Source organism: Tiliqua scincoides, chromosome 2 (assembly GCF_035046505.1).
Source record: "Tiliqua scincoides isolate rTilSci1 chromosome 2, rTilSci1.hap2, whole genome shotgun sequence".
In the NCBI taxonomy this organism is placed as follows: Eukaryota; Metazoa; Chordata; class Lepidosauria; order Squamata; family Scincidae; genus Tiliqua; species Tiliqua scincoides.
The window spans coordinates 250,543,186-250,556,959 of NC_089822.1; the positions used below are offsets into that span (position 1 = coordinate 250,543,186).

Sequence of the window (13,774 nt, forward strand, 5' to 3'; positions counted from 1 at the left end):
CATAGGGTGCAATCCTGTACATACGTTCCTGGGCATGAGCCCCAGTGAACACAATGGGACTTACATCTGAGTAGACATGCATAGCATTGTGCTAGTGAGCTCCACACAGCCATTTCTGGTGCTCAGCAACCATTTATGTCCAATCCGTTTTGATAAAAAGGTTGCCGACCCTGCCCTAGAGTGTCCAGACTAATCCTGGAGAGTTGACAACCCTACTTATGAAATGATTACGTATATGTTTTTTTTCTGAAATAAGCATGCCTTCTCTTCATAGAATGAATTTAGTGACTCCTTCTAAGAAATTATTAACACTTTGCATTCACTGCAGTATAAACCAGTTGTCTAGTGAAGTCCCAGGATGCTCCCAGGACGTCCCAGCAGAGATATTTCGACCACTGACAAATCTGGCATATTCTTCAGGGCACTTCAGTGACCTGCAAGCTCTCACAGCCATCTGGTGCCTGAAAGTCTGGACAGCAAAAACATATGCTGCTTCTTCTGTGGGCTGTCAGCTTTCCTATAGGACAGGGTCCAGGGTTAGGCTTCCAAGAGCCACCAAACCTAGTTTTTCTGCCTGTCTGAACCACAGAAGGCGTTCTGAAGCACCTGGCAGCAGGACCGGCCCATCCATGAGACCAACTGAAGCAATTGCCTCAGGCAGCAGATAAGTGGGGGAGGCACCCATCTCTGTCCACCCTCTTGCCTACCCTGCTCCTCCTCCCATTCCCTAGATGTGAAAAGGAAGAGGGCGAAAGAGAGGAAGAAGACAGGGGGAGGAGAGTGCTGAGATAGAATCTTTATTCATTTTCCACATTTTAATGCTGCCCATCCTCCAACAAACTCAGGATAGTATCGTTCCTTCACCAGGAAGTATCGTCACCAGGAAGGAGGTCTCTTGTTGTATTGTGTGCTCCTTGAGCCATTTGGTGAGCCATTGTGAGATACAGGAATCTGGACTAGATGGGCCTTTGGCATGATCCAGCTGGTCTCTTCTTATGTTCTTATGTTCAGTCCTCACAACAATCCTGTGAAGTAGATAGTGGGAGATACCTGGAGGTAGATAGTGGGCTGGGAGATAGTGACTGGTCCAAGGTTACACAGGAAGCTTTGTTGCTGAGTGGGGATTTGAATCTCCACTCAGGTATCAGTAATAGTAGTAGTAGTTGGTAACCTTCAGTCTCGAAAGACTCTGGTATCGCGCTCTGAACGGTGGTTCTGGCACAGTGTCTAGTGTGGCTGAAAAGGCCGATTCGGGAGTGACAATCCCTTCCACACTGGGAGCAAGTGCAGTCTGTCCCTGGTCTGTCTCCCTGGCTATGGGCTCTGTTGCATGGTGCAGAGTTGTCGATCCAAACAGTATCTCTGTCAATTGCCATTGCTGCCTGGAATGGCTGCGACAGCGAGTGTGAGGGGCTGCTTATAGCCCTTGTGTTGCAGCACTTGTGGCACTTACCGTTTCCCTCCTCAGCTACACTACTGCCCATCCATGAGGCTGACCGAGCCAGTCATCCCAAGCAGCAGGTTGGTTGAGTCACCTATAATCTTTATAAATAATAAATATTTGCGGGTTTTTGCTTTTGTTGCCGGCTGTGGCTGTGGGCCACATGTGGGTCCATTCACCACCCTCTCTGGGGGTCCATGGGGAAGTGACTCCTGAGCAAGCACTTCCCCATAGGCTACCAGAGAGGGCGGAAAATAGGCCGCCCACAGCCGCAGCTTTGTGCAGTTCATTCTCCACCCTCTCTGGTGGTCTGTGGGGGAGTGCTTGCTTGGAAGATGCTGGAAGTGATCAAAAATAATCTTTTTTCCTGATACCTCATGGACCACTTCTGAGCGTCTCCTCCCTTCTTGTCTTCCATTCCCTTTTTGACCTTACAGGCTAGCTACAGCCATGGCATAAAACTGCTATTCAAACTGTGAGATGCGGTTCCCTGGGGAGGCGCCACAAATGCACAGGGGAGGCGCGGGTTGTCCTCTCACAGCTACACAGTCACACCACCGTTCCTGGGCAGAGCCCCTCTGTCTTCTGCGCTTAATGAAAAGCAGAAGAAACCAGGTTTTGTCAGCTCCTCAGTGGCTGCTGCCTGCCCTCTTCTCCCTCCTCTCCGAGGCCTTCTGTGCCCTCTTTGACTCCAGCATTCCAGCTGGCAAATACCAAGTATGCTCAGTTTGCAGTCCTTGCCCTTGCTGACCATCAGAAAGAAACCCTCCTTGATCCTTGTCTGGTTGTTTCCTAGTTCCCAGCCTGGGATCGATTCTCATCAAAGTGAAATCTCTCTTTTCAACACCCTCCCTCTTCCACTCCCCCCTTTCGATCTCCAAATCTTCCTGCTTTCCTCCCTCTCCCCAAATAAAACGCTTCCTATATTACCAGTCACCAGGGCTCTTGTTTCCAGTTGGCAGTTGGCAAAGGGGGGGGGGGGAGAGAGACAAGCACACACTTTACTTGGCCAAGAGCAGAAAAAGGGAAGTGTTTTTAAAGTAATTTATTAATCTTGTTGTTTGACTGAAGAGGAAAGGCTGTACTTTCAAAGTGATGAATCTTGCTATTTGAAGGGAATACTTATCAGCCATTGATGAAGGGACTGCCAGCCCAATCCTATCCACACTTTCCTGGGAGTAAGCCCCATTGACTCTAATGGGACTTACTTCTGAGTAGACATGCATAGGATTGAGCTGTGCATCTCCTAATATAGAAGACAAATCAGCCTCCTAACCAAAGCCTTATCAGCTCTGATATATTTTCATGGTCAATTTTTGTTTTCCCCACCAGCTGCTGGAAAAATTTAATTTCATTAAATTAATAAAGAGTTCAATCCTATCCAAGAAGAATGGGAGAAATGACTAGTTGGATTGGGGTCCACAGGGTGTGTGTGTATGTGTGTGTGTGTGTGTGTAATGTTGGTCAGACTGGTTGTTCACAAATTTCATTTGATAAAACAATTTTATTGGTATGCTTACAAAGTTAAAAAAAAAAAAGAGTCCTACTGGACCAGACAAAATCTACCTATTCCAGCATCCTGTCTCCAACAGTGATCAGCAGCTGATCATTTGTATGATCAAGCATGTATATTGCTGTGTATTAATAATTAATAATATATTTTTAATATCTGCATTTAATTAATTATATGATTAATATTAATACAGTTAATATTTCTGGCCACTTCCTGTTTACTGATGTCACTTCCAGCCCTCAGGAATATGATGGGGAGTCATGGCCAACAGCCATGGGGGGGGGGTCAAAGGAACCACAGGCTGGAAAAGTTTGAATACCACTGCTGTAGGGGAATGGTTCCCAAACGTTTCCGACTGGCGGCTCCACTGACCTACTGAGTCATTGGCGTGACTCCCCGTTAGGGCTACAATCCTGTACATTGTATAGGGCGCCGGGTTTTTCCACAAGGATTCCGTGGCTCCACTGGCTGGTTTCGTGGCTCCCCAAGGAGCCATGGCTCAGTTTGGGAACCGCTGCCGTAGTGGATAAAAACAGAACGACTGATGGAGAAGGGCAGGGGCCCCAAAGAAACCTTGTACCCCCTGATAAAATTCAGATATACTGCGCCTCTACATGGAGGTTCGACATGCAGGACAGGTGTCTTTCTGTGTCTCTACGTGGAGGTTCTACATGGAGGAAAGATATACTGCACCTCTACATGGAGGTTCTGCATGGAGGAAAGATATACTGTGCCTCTACATGGAGGTTCGATGTGCAGGAAAGATGTCTTTCTGTGTCTCTATGTGGAGGTTCTACATGGAGGAGGTTCTATATGGAGGAGGTTCTACATTTATGGGGTACAAGCCATGATGTGTATGTGCAACCTCCTGATTTTAGAAATGGGCTATGTCAGAATGCCAGATGCAAGGGAGGGCACCAGGATGCAGGTCTCTTGTTATCTGGTGTGCTCCTTGGGGCATTTGGTGGGCCGCTGTGAGATACAGGAAGCTGGACTAGATGGGCCTATGGCTTGATCCAGTGGGGCTGTTCTTACGTTCTTATGAGGAAAGATATACTGCGCCTCTACATGGAGGTTCTGCATGGAGGAAAGATATACTGCGCCTCTACATGGAGGTTCGACGTGCAGGAAAGATGTCTTTCTGTGTCTCTACGTGGAGGTTCTACATGGAGGAAAGATATACTGCGCCTCTACATGGAGGTTCCATCGTGCTCTCTCTACAAGCCGCCATACAAACGTATCCTCCAGGAACCTGCCTCATTTTCCAGGCCCTCAAGTGGAGGGAGGTCTGTTCAAGCCCCGGTCCTGCAGCGGTGCAGCATCCCTGCCTGCCTGCAGCAGCATCCTATCCTCGGGCTCTCCATCCGCAGGCAGGCAGGCAGGCAGGCGGGAGGAGGCTCCGTCCCTGCAGCCACCAGAGGGCTCCGAGGGCTGCTGGGGAAGAGCTCCGGCTCCCTCCTCCTCCTGCTGCCGCTCGGCGCTTCCTCCGCTCGGGGCATCGCTTTGCGCTTCCTGGGTGACTCGGATGCAGCGGCCGGGAGAAGCCAGCGGGCGCCTCTGCGCTCCCCACCTCCCTGGACCAGCGCCTGGCAGCCTGGGGTGACCTCCCTCCAGACCTCCGGACTGAAGGTTACCTTTTCCTCCCTCTCTGCAAGCGTGCGGGCTGTGGAAGGAGCAGATGGCCTGAAGATGCAGCGCCATGGATAGCTTGGGCATCCCTTCCCCAGTTCTCCTCTGCCCCTTTCCCCTGGACCTTTCCTGCCCAAGCCAGGGGGACCAGATGTCATAGCCACAAAAAACCACCAGGCACCCCAAAATGTAGGACATCCGAGAAAAATGTAGGGCATGAGAAACGCAAAAGCTAAAAACACTGGTATATGGATTTCATGTGGTTAATTTAAACATTATATTACTTATTACTAAATTTAAAACTCTATTACATGTGATTTATTAATTACAAGAAGGCTATGCGTGGCCTGCTCACAGAGAACATTTAAGTTCTTTTCCAGGACACGAGGCTAAAAAAAGAGGACATGTCCTGGAAAAAGAGGGCATCTGGTCACCCTGCCAGGGCCCCTGTGAAAAAGGGAACCAAGGCTGAACCCAGGGTGACCAGATGTCGTAACCACAAAAGAGGACCGGCCACCCCAGAATGGAGGGAATCCAAGAAAAATGTAGGATGTGACAACATAAAAGCTAAAAAAAAACTGGTTTCTGGTATCCTGGTATACTGGTTTCATGTGTTTAATTTAAAACTATATTACTTAGGGCACAAGCCTAACCATATCGCATATAATGTATTAATTACAAGAAGGCGCTGCGCTGCTCTTTCACAGGGAAAAGGAGGATATTTAAGTTCTTTTCCAGGACACGAGGCTAAAAAAGAGGGCATGTCCTGGAAAAAGAGGACATCTGATCACACTGTGCCCAAACATCTTCTTTCCAGGAATGCTGCTTGATGCCTATTGGCCCAAGTGTATCCAACTTTCCAGCACAGATGCAGCCATGCCAAAGTCGTGTGTTGCTTCCTGCAATGCGGGGGGCGGGGGGGCAGTCACAGAGACCCCTTCAAGGTAAAGGAACATGTGTTCCATTACCTCAGGCCTGCATTGTGGCTGCATTTACACTGGAAAGTTGTATAGGATTGGGCACTATGAGAGTTCTGCCAAGTTTGTTCATAGGTAAGGGTCATACCTAAGACATTGTGTTGATAGGGTTGACAGGGATGTTGTGTTGATAGTGGGGAAACAGTCACAGAGGCCTCCTCAGTATAATGGAACATTTGTTCCCTTACCTCAGGGCTGCATTGTGGCTGCATCAGTGCTGGAAAGTTGGATAGGATTGGGCCCTCATGCACTTCTTGACTTGGTGAATCGGGTGGGATGGGGCATGCAGGATCTCTTAAAGATCAAATGTGGCCCAGGGACTCCAGTTGCTGACCCAAAGCTAAGATGATCACTGAGCCTCAGTGCAGCCCATAGGTTGAAGACAGCCAGAAGTCTAGTGCTGTTGCTACCCCAGAGTCTTGCAATCTGTCACTATGGCACCACATGCTTATAGGGAATGGTGGGAGATGCCTGGGAAATTGTCCGCAACATTTTTGAGTCCCTGTGTTTGAGCTGAGATAGAATTTCACACACAGTGGACAGCCAAGTACATTTCTGAAATCGTTAATTGTTCTCCTTTTGATTGTGAGATTGTAGGATGTTCTCATTTTGCTTGTAAAAAAATGAAATATTCAGTCTCATGGGTGATATAATCGTAAGGCATTAGTGTGCAAACTTCCCCTGAGGGCTGGGGATAAGAATAGGCCCTCAGTTTGGCTGTACTTGTTGTAAGAGGCGACTAAACAGCCACCCGGTAGATGGGACTCGTTAGCCTGGGAAGGCAGCTCATCTGAGAGAAGGAAAACTCTGATCCCAAACCTCCACTGCCTTGTGGCTACATCCAGTTATGCAAAAGGCTTCAGGAGTCAACCTCGAGGCAAAATCCGGAGCCGGAGTCCCTGAGGCAGTCCCTGAACACAGTCATGTTCTGGCAACTCCTGCAAGTTGCTGGAACCAACCATATTGGCCTCTGCCTTTCCTTTGAACCATTTCAGCAATGTGGAGAGGGGGGATTTGCTGCATGGGTAACAGCCTATCCTCCATATCTACTTTACCCAGGCTTCGCGCACTGGAGAGGACACTGTTCCAGAACCACCATTCAGAGCGCGATACCATAGTCTTCTGAGACTGAAGGATGCCAACAAGGGGAGTGTGTAATATTTGTAAGATTCAGTAGTTTGTATCATGATTTTCAATATGTTTTAATCCTGGGACATCCATGCTTGGGCTTGTAAAAGGGGGGGGAAGCATGATTGGATTTAGGAAACTATCAATGTCAAGGTTTGCAAGCAAATTCTTTTCAACTTTAGAAGAAAAAAACTGAGAGGTCCTTTGATTTGGGAGATGCTTGTCCTTTCAGATGCCAGAGACCTCCAAGGTAGAAGGTGCATCTCACCTGAGAGCAAAGCATCCTCCCTGAGATACCTCCAACTGGAGTACCATGCAGGAGAATTACGAGACACTAATCTCCCTGGGTAAGGATTCACCACTCTTGAGAAAAACTGATAAATGTAAGAACAGCCATATTGGATCAGGTGGAAAGGGGCAGTGAGGTTGAGGGAGATCGCTAAATAAGGTAACAAATGTTACTTGGGGTAAGCCTCTGAGGCTGAGCCGGGATCAGGTCCAGTAAGGGGGCTGGTTTGGTGGCATCAAAATAAGTGGTGGTTTTGGTGGTGCATCAAAATAAGACATTTATCTAATCCAGCACCGTTTCCTGAAGTGGCCAACTAGATCCATTTGGAAGGCTTTGAAAGCAATAGCCTGCTCCCCCACTGTTGCCCCTTCTGGCTTCTAGAGCAACACTATCTCTGAACATAGAGGTTCTGTTTAGCTATCACAGTCTATCAGCCACCCTGTAAAGTGTGAAGCGGAGCAGGGTTACAGTGGTGAGTTTGCATGGTTTAATGCTTCACTGTGGTGAAAAAAAGCCAGTAGTGGTGAGGCCCAAATCAGAAAACCCTATCAATGCAACCGGACAGCTTTATGTTCTCTTCTCTCTTTCTCGTTAGCAGAAGAGATGGCCATCAGCCTGCCTCGGATCAATGCACTAGCTGAGTCCCACCGGAGAGGGCTGGCATCTGGTGAGTCCTTTGCACAAACAAGCAGAGCACAGAAATCATCTGCTTCTTTAATCTAGTAGTTAATACAGCCAAGCACCCTACATTCTGAAGTTGAAATAATTTAACAACAATTGACATCTCCACTTAAAAGGATCTTGGATAACAAGCACAAGGAGCAAGAGCAAGCCCTACCTGAGAGGGTTGCTAGTGGTGGTCCGGGCTGTTCGGACTGGGCCTGATATGCCAATTGTCTGCTCAGCATCACAGCTTCATGTGATCAGCTTCATGTGACATTATGCAGATCAGGCCTTTGTGGGTGATCATTTCCGCTTCCAAAATTCCCAGTTTTGGAACATTTTGGTAAAGACAAGAAAGGCTGGAAGAAGGAAGGCTATATGGAGTATGTTACGCAGGCTTGTTTGGTTTTGTTTTGTTTGCAAAAGATGTTTAAGGACGCAATCCTAACACACTTTCCAGTGCCAGTGCAGCTCCGAGGTAAGGGAACAAACATTCCCTTACTTTGAGGAGGACTCCCATGAGTGCCACCCAACTGCAGGATGCAGCACATGTCCCATTGGCACAGCTATACCAGTGCTGGAAAGTTGGTTAGGATTTGGGCCTACGTGGTTTTGGTTTTTCTTCCTTCTGTCATTCAAACGTAGAGCCCAAATGGGTGAGCAAGAACGTGTGATTAGCAAACTGACTTCTTCATGTTGCAGATGAAAAACATTCACACATGATGTTTCCTAAGCCAAAAGGTGTCCTGAGAGACACTTCAGCAAACGTACACAAGGGTGAGCCATTGCTGGGGAAAAGGATTGGACCAGGAGGATCAAACTCGTTTCATACAGAGGGCCAAAGTTAGCATTCATGTTGCCTGCTGAGGGCTGGAAGTGATGTCATTAAGCAGATGATGGCCAGAAGTAATCTAATTTTCTAACGGCCAGAAATAATCTAATTTTCTAATCTAGAAACTCATTAGCTGCAAATGCCAGAAGAGAAAATGTGCAAATCTTGTTCATATTTTCAAGATATGAAAGAGCCCAATCATCAAGAATCCAATTACAGTATAACAGGGCCAGAGAAATTGCTTTTGGGGACCACATTTGGCCCATAGTCCTTATGTTTGACACCCCTGGATTAGACACTGTTCAGGTACTGAACTAGATTAAAGATTAAAGATTAGGTACTGAAGCTCTGTCTTCCTGATCTCATCCCCAGGATTTCCAATTTCCAAACCTGACCTGCTCTCCTGGATGGATCGAGGGGAAGATTCGTGGGTTCCAGACCTTCCAGAATCTGAGACAAGGGAATTAGTAAGACATACTGGCTCAGGTAAGATATACATGATGATACAAGAAGTAGGGGAAGTTCAGAATATAAACACTCTTCATCTGAATAAGCTGAACCCATTTTGAAGTCTTGAGCTGGATCCAGTTAGAAACACCCTGCCTCCTTAATTGCCCCCCCCCCAGCACAAACTTCTCCAAGCAAAGAGAGTTTTACCCTGGGGGCATGGAGGGCTCTCAGGGGGCTCTCCTCCACACAGTCACCTTAGCTAGAACAAAGGTGCAATGCTTGTCATTCAGTCTCCAGGAACCAATAATAGTTGGGGGTGTTCTGAAAAGAATTAACCCATTTTTGCCCGGCCTACAGGTGTACACATTTGATCCCTGTTGTGTATATGCTACATTGGGCAGAAGATACATTTTGGCCAGCATCCTAGAGTTGGGAAAGATTGTTTCAGTTCTGCTCTGATTCCTGAGCCGGAGAGCAACTGAACTTACAGTCCTAAACACACTTATTAGAGAGTAGGCCTGGCTCAGCATACCTCTGCATAAGTATGTGTAGGATTGTGCTGTAAATGATTGGCTGCTGCAGAGTGTTCCTAAGTTACTGCTCACTCCTGTGCTTTTTTGCTGAGTGTGGACTACCCCCAGGTAAGTGTGGATATGATTGCAGCCCTTTGTTGTGGAAGAGGAAGCATCGTGGAAGGTAGCTTACACCTGCATCCTTTGTCCCTTTAGGTGACGAGCTGAGAAGGAATGATGAGGCAGATGTTCCACACCAAGTGTCTCCCAGAGAGACAGACCCACAGGCAAAGAGCTCCTTGGAGGCCAGTTCACTTGAGGGAGACAGCCAGCCAGAAGGGAGACTGAGACACTCAACAGCAGAAGGAAAGGAGCAGCAGGCTAAACCCCTTCCTCACAGGACAGGCATTTCTAAACTCCCGCTATCCCCTGGGCAGCCACAAGGGGGCGACAGAGGCCACCGGTGCGCTCAGTGCGGCAAAAGCTTCAGCCAGAAATCCAACCTCCTCAGGCACCAGAGGCTTCACTTGGACAAAAGACCGCACAAATGCGATGGGTGCGAGAAGAGCTTCTCCGAGGCTGAGGCTCTGGCCAAGCATCGCAAATGTCACGTGGGCAACAAGCCGTACAAGTGTGGGGACTGTGGGAAGAGTTTCAGCTGGACCTCCCACCTGGAGAGGCACCGGCGGATCCACACAGGGGAGAAGCCCTACGAGTGCAAGGAGTGCGGGAAAGCATTCAGCGTTGGGTCGCACCTGGAGAGGCACCGGCGGATCCATACGGGAGAGAAGCCTTATCAGTGCAAAGACTGTGGGAAGAGCTTCACGGTCAGCTCCACCCTGGTCCAGCACCAAAGGACACATGCCAACGATAAGCCCTATCAGTGTGAAGAGTGCGGGAAGGGCTTCAATCTAAGTGCTAACCTTGTGGCTCATCAGAGGAAACATCTGGGCCAAAAGCCATATGAGTGTCCAGACTGTGGGAAGACATTCAGCTTCACTTCCCACCTGGAGAGACATCAGAGAATCCACACAGGGGAAAGGCCTTATCAGTGCACAGACTGTGGAAAGAGTTTCAGCCGTAGCTCCCACCTCTACCGACACCAGAGAATCCACACGGGGGAGAAGCCTCGGCAGTGCACGGATTGTGGGAAAAACTTCTACCTCAGCGTAGCCACTCTACATCATCTCCAGACTTCCCCAACCAAGGGGAGGGATCCCACAAAATGTGCAGAATGTAGCCGGAAACGGTCTGCCCCCCAGCCCCCTCCGCCCCCATCACCCCCAGTTTGTAGCGAGAAGCCCTATAAATGCCCTGACTGTGGGAAAGGCTTTGGCCAGAGTTCATCGCTGGTTAAACACCAGAGAATCCACACAGGAGAAAGGCCTTATCAGTGCCCAGAGTGTGGGAAAAAGTTCAGCTGGTGCTCGGCCCTCATCAAACACAAGAGAATCCACACAGGCGAGAAACCCTACCGCTGTGAGGAGTGCGGGAAAGCCTTCAGTGTCAGCTCACATCTGGAGAGGCACCAGCGTGTGCACTCACCTGACAGGCCCCACAAATGTGTGGAATGCGGGAAAACCTATGGGGAGTTGGTGTCACTGGTCAAGCACCAGAAGTCCCATGCGGCCGAGAGCAAGCGCTATCATTGCCCTGACTGTGGGAAGAGCTTCAGCTGGAGCTCCCACTTGGAAAGGCACCGGAGGATCCACACAGGGGAGAAACCTTACGAGTGCGGCGACTGTGGGAAGAGCTTCAGTGTCAGCTCCCACCTGGATAGACACCGGAGAATCCACACTGGGGAGAAGCCCTACCGCTGCAACGAGTGCGGGAAGAGCTTTAGTGTCAGCTCCACTCTCCTCCAGCACCAGAGGACTCATGTGAGCGGGAAGCCTCACAAGTGCAAGGAGTGTGGGAAACGGTTTGTGGCCGGTGCCCAGCTGCTCACGCACCAGCGGACCCACCGGGGCGAGAAGCCCTACGAATGCACCGTTTGCGGCAAAAGCTTTGGCTTTGTCTCTCACCTAGAGAGGCACCGGAGGGTCCACACGGGCGAGAAACCGTACCAGTGTCCTGACTGTGGGAAGTGCTTCAGCCGCAGCTCACACCGCAACCGCCATCAGCGCACTCATGCGGCTGACCACGCCTCAAAGGGAGGGGCACGGGGAGGAGCTGAGGGGGAAAAAGGTGTTTCCTCGTCCACCAATTCCAAGCACTACAAGGAGCCTGCCCCTGCGGTTCCTGAGCTTCCGCTGCCTCTCATGCCATCCTGGTGGGGTGAGGGGGACAGGAACAGCAACCCCCCAGTTGCCCCCATGTGGCCTGAGGTCCCAACTCCTTTCCAAGGCCCCATCCCCAATGCCCCTCCAGTTGGGGGACTGCGGGGATGGGGCATGAAGGGGTTCTTGCCTACAGATACATGGAGATTGGGAGAAAGCAGCTCCAGCTGGGCATTTACTCTCACCCAAGAGGGCTGGCCACAACCTCCCCCCACTTCCTAGCTGGGTTTCAGACCTCAACTTCCAGAACCATTTGTCAAGGGAAGCAGTCCTTTTCCCACTCACCCTCTCAGCTATCTTAAGGATCCAGAATTAGAGCTGATTCACCCATTCCGAAAAGGATGTGGTACAGTCCTGCCAGGATAGTACCACTTCTGCAATTCAGGGTATAGGTGTGCATGTTTGATTGCGGAAAAAATTCAACACTTGCATGTAGGCAGCACTTTGAGGAGAAGAAAGCTAAGTGCGCGTCCACCTTTTGAGAAATGTTTCCATGTGCAGAAAGCTTTTTATGTGGGATTGAAAGGCGTGATAATTCTTGTGTCCCCTGCATTCTGAGGTGACAGACTCACAGGTCGGCTGTGCAATGTCCTGTTTTATGAATGTTTCAACTGCCCCTAAGCTGGAGTTGTTAGGAACGGGCTTAAGGTTGCAGTGAGCTAAGCAGTGGGCGTAGATACATTTCCTACTCAGGCAATCGCTTTTGGTGCAGGCATAACAATGGTGAAACTATCACTTAGCAGAGCACATAATTTACATGTGGGAAGGTTCCAGGTACATTTCTTGGCACCTCTGAATGTCGTCAGAGGGCGAGCCCGTTCAGAGTAGCAAAGGAGCATTTATTCACTCTAGAAACTCACTGGTATTAATCATCTTTCCCTTCTGGCATCTCCTTGCAAGTTGAAAAAGAAGAGTGTGCTCATTCATGCAGCACTGCACAACTGGTGTGGTCTGAGAACTACTGTGTGGCTGCCTGGAGATACAAAGCCTTGCACCTAGTCAGCTTACTGGTCCACGTAGCCCCATCCTGTCTGCTTTGACTGCTGGCTCAGGCAGAGGACTTCCTTGGCTCTGCTGCCTGAGATCCTGCTAACCGGAGAAGCAAAGCGATGGATTCGTGACTACCTGGAATCAGACAGAAGTATAAACAACCAAGAGGACTAGAAACTTGCCTGATTCTTTCTAAAGGAAGCCTTTACTGGGTGCCCAATACCAAATGCCACATATGCATGGCACAATCATGAACTAGTTATATATCTCTGGATAATGCTATCCCCTCGTCACAATGGGCATTTTACTTTTACATTTTACTCCCCATTTTACTTTACTATACTGCTGCTGTGCTGGAGTGGGTGGTGGGATCCACCCACATGTGGTATTAATTACACAGGCCTGTGAAATTGGAGGGGGTCAGAAAAACGTTTTCCAAAATATATAGTGATTCTGTATTAATTTGGGGTGCTGATTTTTATAAAATGGCATCTGTTTTGCCCTATCACATCTAGTTTCGGAGATGCAGCATACCTTAGTGAATGGTTCGAGCAGCTTCCTCATGAGGAAGCCACGATGTAGACTTCCTCATGAGGAAGCTGCTTGAACCCTTCACTAATGGGGCTCTGCTGTATCTCCACAACTAGATGTGATAGGGCAAAACTGACACAGTTTTTGGAATCAGCACCCCAAATATACCCAGGAATAGGTCTTTTAAGACAGCAAAGTGTGTGTTGGCCTGTGTTATCAGTGGGAGTGACAATGCTGTTAATTGTCCTTGGGACTTTTGTAAACAACTGAACAGACCTGATTGCATTCTCTTTTGCAATCACCTTTTGAAGTCAGTCACCTTTGCCCATTCGATAAGAGGGAAGCTCAGGCTGCTGGAAACTGACCTGTCCAGAGACCACAGAGCTAGACTCCTGGATCCAAATCCAACTCTGAATGTCTGTATCACCATCAGTGTTTAGGCTACAGTCATATAAAGCTTTAGTAGAATGGTAGTCTTGCCTAGTGATGCCTGTCTATTTTTTTAACACACACCCCTATCAGATCCTAGCTTATAAACAT

The 13,774-nt window shown here is 48.9% G+C and overlaps 1 protein-coding gene across 1 annotated transcript in view; it reads left to right on the forward strand.

The window, feature by feature from the left end:
* LOC136641906 (zinc finger protein 721-like) overlaps window positions 1-13,239 on the forward strand; it is a 29,561-nt gene extending 16,322 nt beyond the window's left edge. The window contains exon 6 of the mRNA XM_066618007.1: window positions 9,872-13,239. Within this exon, the coding sequence (XP_066474104.1) occupies window positions 9,872-11,935 (2,064 nt within the window). The 3' untranslated portion in view covers window positions 11,936-13,239. The remainder of the gene's footprint in view (window positions 1-9,871) is intronic.
* Window positions 13,240-13,774: the final 535 nt, after the last annotated feature.